This window comes from Phoenix dactylifera, chromosome 7 (assembly GCF_051530095.1).
Source record: "Phoenix dactylifera cultivar Ajwa chromosome 7, Ajwa_hap1_PhDact_Kaust_v1.1, whole genome shotgun sequence".
NCBI classification, from domain to species: Eukaryota; Viridiplantae; Streptophyta; class Magnoliopsida; order Arecales; family Arecaceae; genus Phoenix; species Phoenix dactylifera.
The window spans coordinates 29,974,711-29,987,206 of NC_143196.1; the positions used below are offsets into that span (position 1 = coordinate 29,974,711).

The 12,496-nt window shown below is 42.2% G+C and overlaps 2 protein-coding genes across 5 annotated transcripts; one reads left to right on the forward strand and one right to left on the reverse strand.

Moving 5' to 3' along the window:
* Nucleotides 1–1,822: 1,822 nt before the first annotated feature.
* Nucleotides 1,823–10,618, reverse strand: LOC103703274 (putative galacturonosyltransferase 9). 4 transcript variants are annotated; one of them, XR_015967477.2, is made up of 3 exons: nucleotides 9,113–10,533; nucleotides 2,859–3,758; nucleotides 1,823–2,725 (listed from the first exon to the last, which is right to left on the reverse strand). XR_015967477.2 is itself a non-coding variant. In XM_088701590.2 (2 exons), the coding sequence occupies exons 1-2, from the start codon at nucleotides 10,427–10,429 to the stop codon at nucleotides 3,693–3,695; spliced, it is 1,383 nt and encodes a 460-aa protein (XP_088557716.2). In that variant the 5' UTR covers nucleotides 10,430–10,533; the 3' UTR covers nucleotides 1,823–3,692. The 4 variants fall into 4 exon arrangements, 2 of the variants coding, with proteins under 2 accessions (XP_088557716.2, XP_008784292.2); XR_015967476.2 differs by having other exon boundaries at nucleotides 1,823–2,165; nucleotides 2,256–3,758; XM_088701590.2 differs by having other exon boundaries at nucleotides 1,823–3,758.
* On the forward strand, nucleotides 2,513–3,512 carry LOC120107343 (sphinganine C4-monooxygenase 2-like). Its single transcript, XM_039120582.2, has 2 exons — nucleotides 2,513–2,734; nucleotides 2,826–3,512. The coding sequence occupies exons 1-2, from the start codon at nucleotides 2,513–2,515 to the stop codon at nucleotides 3,366–3,368; spliced, it is 765 nt and encodes a 254-aa protein (XP_038976510.1). The 3' UTR covers nucleotides 3,369–3,512.
* Nucleotides 10,619–12,496: the final 1,878 nt, after the last annotated feature.

Below are 12,496 nucleotides of genomic sequence, written 5' to 3' on the forward strand. Positions count from 1 at the left end.
AAAGCCTCTCGTGCTGTGGCCAGTCAAGGGTCCCGACTGTGTTCCAAAAGGGACGAACCGTAACAAAATTTAGAGGCTACTTTCCAAGTCTCAAAGCCGCAGGAACCCTAACGGGTCAGTCCGACCACTCAAGTCAATCAATTTGATCTAATTCAATGCCTGAGTTTTTTTTTTTTTTGGTTTTTTTTTCCTTAGACCCAAGACCAGTTACTTGGCATGCATCATCGTCCATTATGGACTTTAGAACGGACCACAAAATGTCCAAAGTACAGACAGACTCCTTAATATGTTTCTCGTATTCCGGAGTCAAACGTTGGAATAACCTGTCAAATTTCTTTGGAAGGATAATGGTGCTATATTTTATTAAAAGATATTTTATAAATAGAGAACAAGCAAAGTGCCAATGACCATGAATGAGTCTAAGAAGTAGATTGGTCAATGATGGGATGAACTGGCTGGTTTATCTGCAACACTTTAAAAATATTACCCGGTTAATACTTCTTTGTATTTCAAATACTTCTCACAATGCCTAATAAACTATTGGATGTTCTTTAATAATTTTTTAATGAGTGGACCAAGCTGTGGAGCAATAAAAAACAATGATTCACATAGAATGGTTTAATCCTTTACATAGAAGATCCCATTAAAAGTCTTTGGACGAATAAATCCACAGACTACTTTCAAAAGATATCCGAAAGCCTGAAGGAAGAGGAGAAAATGGAAAAAAAAGTAATATGAATTGCACAACAATATGAATCTTTATACTAGAACTCGTTTTCTATTATTTATTTTGGCTATATACACACACACACAAATGTATGTATATCTCCCATTTTTTTATTTTATATACATATGCTAAATTTGTATTTTGTTATTAAATAACTTTTTTGTACACCAATGTCCTTTGTTAGCTACCATTTGTAGTCCAACCAATCCATGGTCAAAGTTATTTTATCCTGATCATAAAATAATCTTCAACAAAAATAACAAAACGACCTTTCAGTCCATCACTGGAAGCCAATTAAGGGCTCCCCCAACAATATTCATATAATTTTGTCAAAAAAAAGAAGATGTAGCAGTGTCTCAATGTCTGGTTGACCGTCCGTAAACACAAAAATGAAAGGGTATTTGGAAAACGTGCAAAATCATAAAATCATGCAGCAAAATAAAACCTTTTGAGAGGCATATATATGCAAAAGAAAACCTGGATAAAAAGTCAAGTCAAATTCATCATATTGAATAGATAGCTCAGAGGATAAACATGACATGATAACCGTGTAGATGATGGCATACCATTAACCCGTTTAGTTTGCTTGGTGAATCAAATCATCTCCAAGATGACTCAGTTGACTTGGTAATTCAATACAATCAACATATTAATCTAATCTGACATAGCGAAGCTCCAATCTTAGTTAACTAGATCCTGGCAGCATGAATTTCTTAACAAGCATTAATATTTCTATTAACCCAATGTTCTGTATGCCATTCCATACCAATTTAAACTAGAATATAGTTAGGTCCATACACATAAGAAATTTAGATATTGGATCAATTTTCAGGTTTGGAGTTTACATTCTTTTGATGTGCCCTGCTATTTCATATAAGATAAATACAGATTAAGGGGGCCAAGATTCTAAACATGAACCAGATTATTTAATAAGTAGGCTGGTTCATGTGCATTCCATATAACCTGAACCCAATTATACCAAATGCAATTTCCTTTTGTGCTGGGTGCAAGCAGGCTTGGCAGGTCCGGTGCAAGCAGGCTTGGCAGGTGCAAAGATGGCAATTAGATGCATTAATTATTGATTACTGTAAAATCGCATTAACCCATGCAGCAGGGGATATGCCAAGGTTCCCTGTGGCATTTTCCATTTTTAATAAAAAATGCTACATCGCAGCACTGGATGACACCCCTAAATCTCATGCATTGAGGTTATAGAAAGTTGGACTTTGTGGGAATTACAGATCAACTAAAGGTGTCGTCAGAAGGAACAGTAGCCTCTCATAACTTGGAAAGTAGTTCCAACTTACAGAATCTATCTACCAAGGAAAACTACCTCAGTTGACTGCCCTGCCCACAGGATGTTGGCCCACAGACTTAAGAATCCAGTGTGTCCAGCCGGTCAAGCCATTTGTGGAAGATACAGCCACCTGTTTTCTCTCTAACAAAGAATAGTTTCTAATCATCATATCCATTATTTCCATGTAATCTCACCAGTCAAGTGAACTTTCTCCATAGATTAAAAACTCACCTCTAGCCAATCTCTAGTTTCCTTCGTTTTGACGGTACAGTTGAAGCAGCGAACCCATGGAAAAAACTATTGGCATATTTCCGTTTTGCCAGCTTTGGGTCCTGTATAAATAGCAGCCCTTCAAGACGGTCATTCTGCATCAGAAATCATCAGGAGAGAGAAAGAAATAGAACAGAAGAGAGTTTTCTTTCTGAAGCTTAAAGAAATAACCATCCTTTGCTTCTCAAGTACTCTTCAGAATTTTCAGAAACAACGGAATGGCTTACAAGGTATCTGATGAGATGTTAGGAACCTTTGTACCTGTTCTAGTTTACTGGGTGTACTCTGGCCTTTACATGCTGCTGGGTTGCTTCGACAAGTACCGGCTGCACTCCAGGAAGGAGGAAGAAACCAAGAATTTGCCCTCGAAAGGAACTGTTGTCAGAGGTGTTCTCGTTCAACAGGCATTTCAGATTGCTGTAGCTATCATCCTATTCACGGTAAAACAATACTATCATATATCAGAGAGTTATGCAAAGAATTAATTGACAAGAATTTCTTTTCCCATACTCATTTCTGAAGCATGTGCAGGTGATAAGCAAAGATGAAAGGACTGGTACAAACTTGCAACCTTCCTTCTTCGTGGTGGCGAGACAATTTGTGGTCGCAATGCTTGTCTTGGACACATGGCAGTACTTTGTCCATAGATACATGCATGTTAACAAGTGCTTGTATCGCCACATCCACTATAAGCATCACAGCCTTGTTGTGCCTTACGCATATGGAGCTCTATACAACCACCCACTTGAGGGGCTGCTTCTCGACACAGTTGGCGGTGCCATGTCTTTCCTCATCTCTGGCATGACCCCTCGTACTGCCATCTTCTTCTTCTCCTTTGCAACCATTAAAACAGTTGATGATCATTGTGGGCTGTGGCTTCCTGGGAATCCCCTCCATGTTTTCTTTAGCAACAACAGTGCTTACCATGATGTTCACCATCAGCTCTATGGTGGAAAATACAACTTCTCACAGCCATTCTTTGTTATGTGGGACAAAATCCTTGGAACATACATGCCTTATTCCCTGGTAAAAAGAAAGGATGGAGGCCTGGAAGCAAAGCCAGTCAAAGATTAGGAGTCAAATGACAAAGAAAGCTTTCTTTGTGAGTACCAGCCAGAGTCATAAAGTTGTTTGTAGCATTATCTTCCAGTCACTTCGGAGATATGTTTGTGGACTCTCCAATTATGTACACAATAATGATACTGCTTCTTTGTATCAGCTCTATGATGTCCGCTCAAAGCATGAATGTTATAACTATCAGTCCTTAGAAACAGAAAAGGCTATGTGATGTAGCTTTCTGAATTTAAGACTTCTAACATAGTTGACCATGTAGATCATCAGAAGCCGACATAATGTTGGAGCAGTCCTCTTGGTAATCCTAACCAGTTTCTCTCTGGCTCAATAACATTTGATGAGAGGGATCATCATGCTACAGTACCTCTGCTTAATTTTTTTTGCCAACATCTGTACAAAGCATATACATGGGAATGACTAATCATCCTGTCTTTTCCACAAATAGCCATGAAAAGTCAGATAAATCACATAATTAGAATTTTAAAAAATATATACATATAACGAGAAAACATTACAGATTGGCCAAAGGAAAATATCCATCACTTTTTGAAGGCCTTGTATTCAGACCCAGGTTAATCTCTAATTCCACCAACATTACAAAAAATCGGCAAGTCCTTAACTTGCCACTGTAACTAATATTTGAAAGATCCGCAAAATGATCTCTGATATTTGATTAACCGTCCAGTAATGTTTCTAAGGTGGGTTCGAGACACACTCACTAATGGATGACCAATGATGTTAGGAGTTGATGGATAAGTAAAAGAATGGTGATATGCTCAGAGGATAATTATCATATCAACATTTTAAGTTTGTGAGAATCCTGCCATGCGAGCTTTGATGTCTTTAGGGGACACAACAGTTTAACTTCATACAAAAGTAGGCTAGAAAATAGAAAAATCTTCAGATATTAAGGTGTCAAACATGATGAAACAAAATCAACAATATATAAATAAAATTAGTGCCAAATATGAAAAAGATTTCAAAGCAGGATGCAGATGCACACAGTAAAGCCAAATTCCGCAGGATTGAGCCTACTGACTCTAAAAGAATCAAAGGTAGTAATTAAAAAAAAGAGCCAAATGTGGACTTGAAATAAGAGACAAATCCAGCATCAAAAAGTTCATCCTGAATCATGGGACTAGGTGCAGGATTGTCTGTAAGCAGTGGAAGAAATCAAACGAAAAAACTTGAAATGTGAATATTCGAAAGCACAGTAAAGAGAAACCACAGAGTAAATTTAGCATAAGCATGTGACAGTCAAAGATAAACCAAATACACATATATGCATGGAACACATAATATAGACTCAATGAAAAGAATTAACAGACTTACAAATAAGCATTGTGTAATAAATACTAAGTAATTTACTAAAAAAACAAATTACCAAGTCAGCTAATAAATTTGGCCATAATTCGTCTGCAAAGTGTTTTTGATGGTACTACAGTCTTCAAGTTGTACCAGTTGGTCCAGTTCATCAATCTAGAACAATAAACATGCAACAAAGCAAGAAAACAAAAGACATGATGCTTAAGGCATATGGCAATAAGTAATCGCTCTTCAGATGATCAAGCCAGGCGTGTTAAGTGTTTTGGCATGCATAACCACATACTAAGCTAGGTCAATCAATGTGTGGTTTATAAACCACATAAGTCATAGATCAAGGCAGAGAAGTTAAATGTTATCTCGTATACAACAAATATAAGGTCATAAAAATGAGATTAATGACAAATTTTGTTTTTAAGGGAAATTTGAACTACAGATAGGTTCTGGCATTGCTTGGAATATCTTGACGACATAGTTTCACAGCATATATTTTTTGACATAAAAATGAAGATAGCTTCTCAGAAAATACAATGCTTAGCTAGCTCGCAGCCAAACTGTCATGTCAAAATATTTCCATTTCAGCTTAATGTTTTAGGCATAGCTCTTTGACAAATGTATTGGCACCCATAAGCATGATTTATTTTGCATATTCCAATATCCACCAGAGCTCTAGTAACTAAAATTAAAACAATTAAGGTGCTAAAGAGGTAATAACGGAGCTGGAAAAGACCATGACCACTAGTTTCTTACAAGAGTAAGACATAACTAGGAAAAAGTCAAATGGACATAAAATGATTCAATGGCCAGCTCATAGGAGCATGCTTGTTCGGATCCTATTTTAACTAAACACGTAAAAAAGAGTAATATCAAAGAGCAAGCTAATCATTCGAAAGCATGAAATGATACAACCATTTGGAACAGCATAAAAACCATAGCTTCCAACAAGAAGCAGACTTTCTCTCTTTGGCAGACGAGTAGGTAAGTTACCAGCTTCGCCTAAGAGTGAAGGAAATACAGAAAATAAATCTGGCGAAGAGGTAAGCCAAAAAAATCAAGAAGACAAAAACAAATGAGTACTTATATTAAAGAAAGAGCACCACCAAATTTCAACACTACTCTCAGGCATACACCTATGCTCTGGCAAGAGTAGGGCAGCCCCCGAGGTAACCCTCAGAATATAAGTAATTGTTTGGTTCCTTTCGAGCCAACGGACCCAACAGATAACATTTGGAAATATATATATATATATATATATATATATATATATATATATATATATATATATATATATATATATATATATATATATATATATATATATATCATAAATAAGAATGCCTGCGGGATAATAGTCGAACATGTTAAACAGCATCCTTGAAGGTTCAAGACATGCATGTCATAAGGCATCAATATGTTGCATAGAATATCCATTCTACATGTCATATCGCAAGTATAATAATTTTGACTACTCAGTTGATTCAACCACTACACTACTGCAATGAGCATTTCAGAATGAAAATTCATGAATTTTTTTCTCTCTTGATCATTTATAGATCATTTCTATTCTATTTATAAGTCTCATCACGTCAACAAACCAATTATGAATAATTCACCAGGTCATTGATATGGATAATATCCAAATACCAAATACGTTCTATATGTGATTCATGTAAAGAAAAAGAAGTTGTTTTTGGGAAGATCAAAGAAACAACTTGTTCTTCTTTCATAAAAAATTCTTCCAATAATCCCGAACCTAATCTTTGCAAAAAAGCACGTATCGTTGAAATCAGTATTTGTGTGTTTCTGCTTGAGCCGTACGAGATGAAATTCTCATATACGGTTCTCAGAGGGGGAATTCTTTTGGATTACCTATCTCAATAAGGTATATGATTGGTTTGAGGAACGTCTCGAGATTTAGGCGATTGCAGATAATATAACTAGTAAATATGTTCCTCCTCATGTCAACATATTTTATTGTTTAGGGGGGATCACAAACCAGTATGCTACATAAGATCATGTATGTCCATATCTTATATTGCATCCCAGATTCAATAGAAGCATGCAAATCAATCTCTAAGAGATCCATATCTGACCTTGTATTACAGGTCCTCAGAGTTAGAGACAGATTCTTGCTATATTTACTTTTAGAATTGGTGCCATCATCATTCCTGGATATATGAAGGATTGACACATATAATAGAACTTCATAAACTACACACATCATATCCCAAAACATCACTCGCTGCAGTATATTCCCAATGCAAAAGAACTGCCTAAAAATTACTACCAAGTAAACTCACTTGATACATTTGTATATCAAAACCATTCAGTACATTTGAACTACACAAGAAACAACAACTAGTACATCTTAAATAAACATAAAGCAAAAGAAAGAACTAGCGACAAAATGGGATAGTGGAGAAGGCAATCTCTGTCACAACAAATAGCAATAAAAAGGCAATTTTGCTCAGGCACTTTTGCCTGGCAATCTCTACTAGCTCTAGATAATGAGGAGATTTGAAGTAGTAACCTCCCATGGACTAAGTTCTCTTGAATTCCAAATTAGAGGCCGAAGTTGCAGAGTGGGAGGAATTCCATTTCAGTATCTACATATTTGGTCCATAGGTGCTTGTACTGGTTCAAGGCAACATCGAGCCATGGCTTCATGTGCCCATTAAAGTGTATGACGGCAGCATTGCGGATCTCATCCAAGCTAATACTTGGATTATAACCAAGCCCTGTTACATGCCATGACTTCTCTAGTGGTTTAGTAGTGGTGTAGAACGTCATCAATCCTGCTGGAAGCACAGTGCCTGGGTTCCAGATTATTCCATCCTCATTCTGTCAAAATCACAGCACTAGTTCAGATGCTGAATTTAGTTTCTCTCTCTCTCTTTCTATTTTTATTTTTTTGGTACAGAAATCTAGCTTCTTCAAGTGGCCTGTCCTAAACTAGACTACAAGATGAAATATGTCAAATGCAAATCTGGTAACATATAAGAAGATGATAAAAACCAAAAGGCAAAAGGAAGACATAGAATAAATCAAAGAAAAACATTTCACCGCAACAAATCATGAATATTTTGGTACAAACAGTCAGGACCACAATGATATATAAAAGATCAAAAAATAGTTAGACAAAAATGTAACAGGCAGTTTCTTCTAGCAGTAAAGAGGATAGTAATTTTTGTCACCCAAAATGGAGTTCAGGTTTGCATCAGTAAACACGAGTTCAGATGCAAGGCATAAATATGCCATTTAGTGAAATTAATGATTTAGCATGCTTCATAGGCAGATGGAAGTTAATAAAGTGGCAAGAAGACCAATAACAACATGGTTGATTACAGAAAATTCTACAGGAATGCTTAACTGCCTTAAAGATCAATTTTAAAATGTTGAAAAGACCCATAAAAAGGTTGGAATGGAAATAAAGCAGCAAAGGGCAGAGCATATCTTAAACAATTTATAAATGCCCTCCTCTCAACGGCTAAGAAGGGCACCAGTAAACAGGTAGAGTACTGCAAGAGAAGGGACCGTGCAGTGCTCTAAAATGAGAACTCGGTTGAGCTGAATTTAAGGAATAAGTTGACTGGTTTTAAACTGGATGAAAGATGTGTCAACATTAGAATTTGGTTTTTCTTGAAGATTCTGGGTCAAAGTCCTACAACCTGTGAACAAAGAGAAGATTTCTTTGATGCCTAAGAACAGACAACCTGGAGATGTGTACGGTTTGCTTGATTGGAGAAAATCCTCACAATGCACAAATTGCGGCAGAGACTTGCATACCCCTAACTAGCATCCTTCACATAAGAAAATAACTGTAATTACTAAAACACCTGCTAAATATGCTTTAAAATGTTTAGAAACTAAGTAGTTGGGTTAAAACTAAAAGTTAGTAAATAACGTTATATAATTTATGTAAAGGCCAGTTGCCTCTATTGTCCTCACAGTTAGTAATGAAATTTTCAAAGTAAATAGAAAAAAATTAAAGATTCTTTAATAGAATGGGTACAATAAATCTTGAAGAGTGATGCATGAACAGAAAAAAATAAGCAAAAGTTTTAATTATGAGGCAGAAGGACATACTGAATTAGAATAGAGTAGTATTTCACCGGAAAAAAAATTCCAACAATTTGGCATTTGACAGCAAATCAATCACTAATCATTCATAATATATAGGAGATCACATAAAACAATCTTTGATAGTTAAATATCAAGAACTGGGGAAACAAAATTAGTAATAAAATCATTTACAACTTTATGTCTATTTGCCCCAATTGTCGCAACATGATATCAACTAAAATTATTTACTAAATATTCGACAAGTTGGGCAAATAAGATCATTCATTCATTCATTCATTAAGAAATGATCCATAAAACAAGGAAAAATAAATAAGAAGATGAAATTTGAAAGTGCTCACCAAATCCTGGTACTCATGGAATTTTTCAGTGGACCTCTCCCTCCTCCACGCATCGAGATCAAAGACATTTACTCCATAGGCCCATGCGCATGCCCTCGGGCTGAACCGCTCCCGGATCACCGGGTGGGAGAAGTTCATGTACCTGCTGTACCTCCTGAACCCCCCAAAGCACATCTCCACCGCCCCGTTCGCCTTCCCATCCAAATCCACCCTCCACAGCCCCGCCAGATCCTTCTGCACCACCACATCATCCTCCAAGAACACCACCCGCTGCAGGCTCGGGTACATCTCCGGCAAGTAGAACCGCAGGTAGTGGAGTAGCGACAAGTCCCGCCGCCCGCCCTCGATCTGTCGCACGACCGGCGAGTAGGAGGAATTCAAGAAGCCGAAGTCGGCCACCGACTTGATCTCCACCCGCGCGCCGCCGGTGGGCGGGCGGCGGGTGAACCAGACCTGCATCGCGTTGAGGTACATGGGGTCGGTGACGACATGGAAGACGTGCTTCCAGGGGTCGGCCGCGTTGCGGATAGCGGAGTTGATAACGGTGGAGACGGCGATGATGTTGTCGGAGATGAGAATGGAGTGGTAGAGATTCGGGTCGGCGAGCTCCGGCGGGTCGGGGCCGGGGCGGCGGTAGGAGTCTGGGTGGGCGATGCGGTCCTCCATGAGGCGCATGGCGAGGCAGTGGAGGCTTTTGGGGGTGGATCCTGCGGCGATGCGGTTGGTGAGAGCGCCGAGCTTCTTGGCGCGGTGGAGCTGCTCCTGGACCGCGAAGATGGTGTCGCGGAGCTTCTGGATCTTGAGCTGGGTGTCGAAGGACTCCTTGGATTCGGAGATGAGGGCGCGGGCGAACTTGATGCGGTCTTTAGCCTCCTTCTCGAGGGGGCGGAGGGAGTCCTCGTCGGAGGGGAGGTCGGAGTCGAGGCGGGCGGCGAGGGAGGAGAGGGAGGCCGTGAGGTCTTCGAAGGCGCGGAGCTGGCGGGAGTTATCGAGTTTGAGGCGGCGGGCGTAGGCGGCGTAGGCGTGGACGAGGGCGGAGTGGTCGGCCGCCTGGCGGAGGAGGAGGTGGAGGCGGGTGCGGAGGGGGTCGGACTTGAGGGCCAGAAAGGTGCGGCCGAGGTAGGGCCGGAGGACGTCGCCGGCGACAGAAGGGTCGCCGGCAACGGAGGTGGCCGCGGTGGAGGAGGGGTTGGTGGAGAGCAGCACCGAGAGGGCCGCCAAGAAGAGCAGGGTGAACATCGCCGACACGAACACCCGGTAGCTGCACAGCCCGCGGATGCCCGTCGCCGCCGGACGGACAGACCGGCCTCCCGCCATCACCTATCACTCGTATGCCGCCCTTTGCACCGGATCAAATCCAATCTGATATCTAGTATCTAACTAATAAGCGGCCATCTTCTAGGCCGCGCTGAGGTCGATCAAATTCAAGGTGGTGGAAGGGAGTGGCGGTGGAGCAGGGGAAGTGCACGGAGGAGTGACGTCGACCGTCCATTACGCCCTGCCGACGGTTTGGTTAGATCTGGACCGTCCGATCGATTTATGTGTTGATGATACAGTGTACTTTGCTTTTTCGTATTTCACTATTTTGTGATCATGCGTGCGGTGATGATGACGAAAGCAACGCGTCTGTTGCTGCGCCGGCTCCGCGTGGCATCTGATGGTTAGGGAAGCGAGCCAGGTCGGTGGATGCTGACCGAACCCGCCAATTCCTGGGCGAGGATTGCTCCTTTTTCTTTTCTTTTCTTTTTTTTTTCTTCTTTTTTTTCTTTCTTTCTTTTTTTTTTTTTTTTTTTTTTTTTTTTTTTTTTTTTTTTTTTGCTTAAACGGGCATTTCATACATCACGGATACGAATACACCCTAAAGAGTCAGAATACAAAATGTCCCGAAGTGCTCCGGGCATCTCTCTCTCCCCAGCCCATAGGGTGCCTCCAGAGTGGCTCGCAACAAACGCGGCCACCCAATCGGCCGCCCCATTGGCCTCACGATATACATGCATAGCCTGTAGCGTAACACCCTCTCTCACCATCATCCAAATGTCACGAAGCAGAGGATGGGCATCTCCGTGACCAACCGGGCCCCTGCGAATCCAGCTAATCACCGTAGCCGAGTCGCCCTCCAGAAGAACCGAACTCGCTCGAAGTACACGCCGCACATAGGACAAGCCCATCCAGGCCGCTCGCAACTCTGCCCCTGGGACCGAAGTATCAAAAATCTGACGGCCCCCTGCTGCCACCACATCCGACGTCGGGCCCCTAACAACAAAACCGGCCCCTCCCCTCCTACCACCGTCCAAGACAGAGTCATCAAAATTAACCTTGAGGAAACTCGGGGGTGGGGGCTCCCAGGTAAAGAATACCCTATGTGGAGCTGCCGAAACACTGTGGGATCCCCAGATGTCCCGAGCTATCAAAGGTCTATGAGCTGGCTCAGCCTGGATCATCTCTGTCGCCTGAGAACAGGCCCGCTCCATCACGAACCGTAGAGACAGCCGACGCTCACCAAACACCCGGGCGTTCCTGGCTAACCATATCTGATACGCTGTGCAGGACGCCCTAATAGCCAATCCCCGCATCCGAGCAGAACCGGCCCAAAGCCGAACCTCCTCCAAATAAACCTCCCTACTCCTCCAGGTATCCTCCGAGATCCCAGTCAGGCTCCAAACACCTCTCGCCCATACGCAGTGGAATAGAACATGATCCACCGACTCATCCACCCCACAGTCCAGGCATGAGGGGGAAAGGCCCATACCGCGTCTACACAGCTCTGTGCATGTCGGCAATCGCGCCCAGGCCACCTTCCAGAGGAAGAGAGCAACCCTCTGGTGTAGCCCAAACCTCCACACCCAGCCACAGTCTAGCCCCGGCTGTGTACCTGGCTGAACAAGCCGGGCAACATCACCGACCCCAATACTCGCTCTACTGGTGGTGCTCCAGACTCTGACATCTGGACCTCCAGACCCCGGAAGGGGAATCGACCAAACCCGCTCTACTAGATGCTCTCCAAACAGCTCGCCCAGCCTGTCGCTATCCCACTCGGCCCCTCCTGGTCGGAGCAGATCGGAAACTCGGAGACCCTCCCCCGCCTCAGTGCTGAGAGTCGTCGGCCATAGTCTCAAGGGAAGTGCATCCACCCATGGGTCCGCCATCACATCAATACTCCGTCCGTCACCGATCAGCCACCTCGAATGCGCCAGGGCCATAGGCACATGCCTCTCAATCTCTCGCCACATGAAGGATCTCCTCCGCCGGGCTGTCCCCTGGCCCTCGAGGCCCGCTCGGCCGTACCTGGCTATCATAACCTGGCTCCAGTAACCATGCGGCTCCAAGACAAACTGTGCCGCCCTCCGTGCCAAGAGGGCCTCACGTCGCACCAGGGGTGACTGC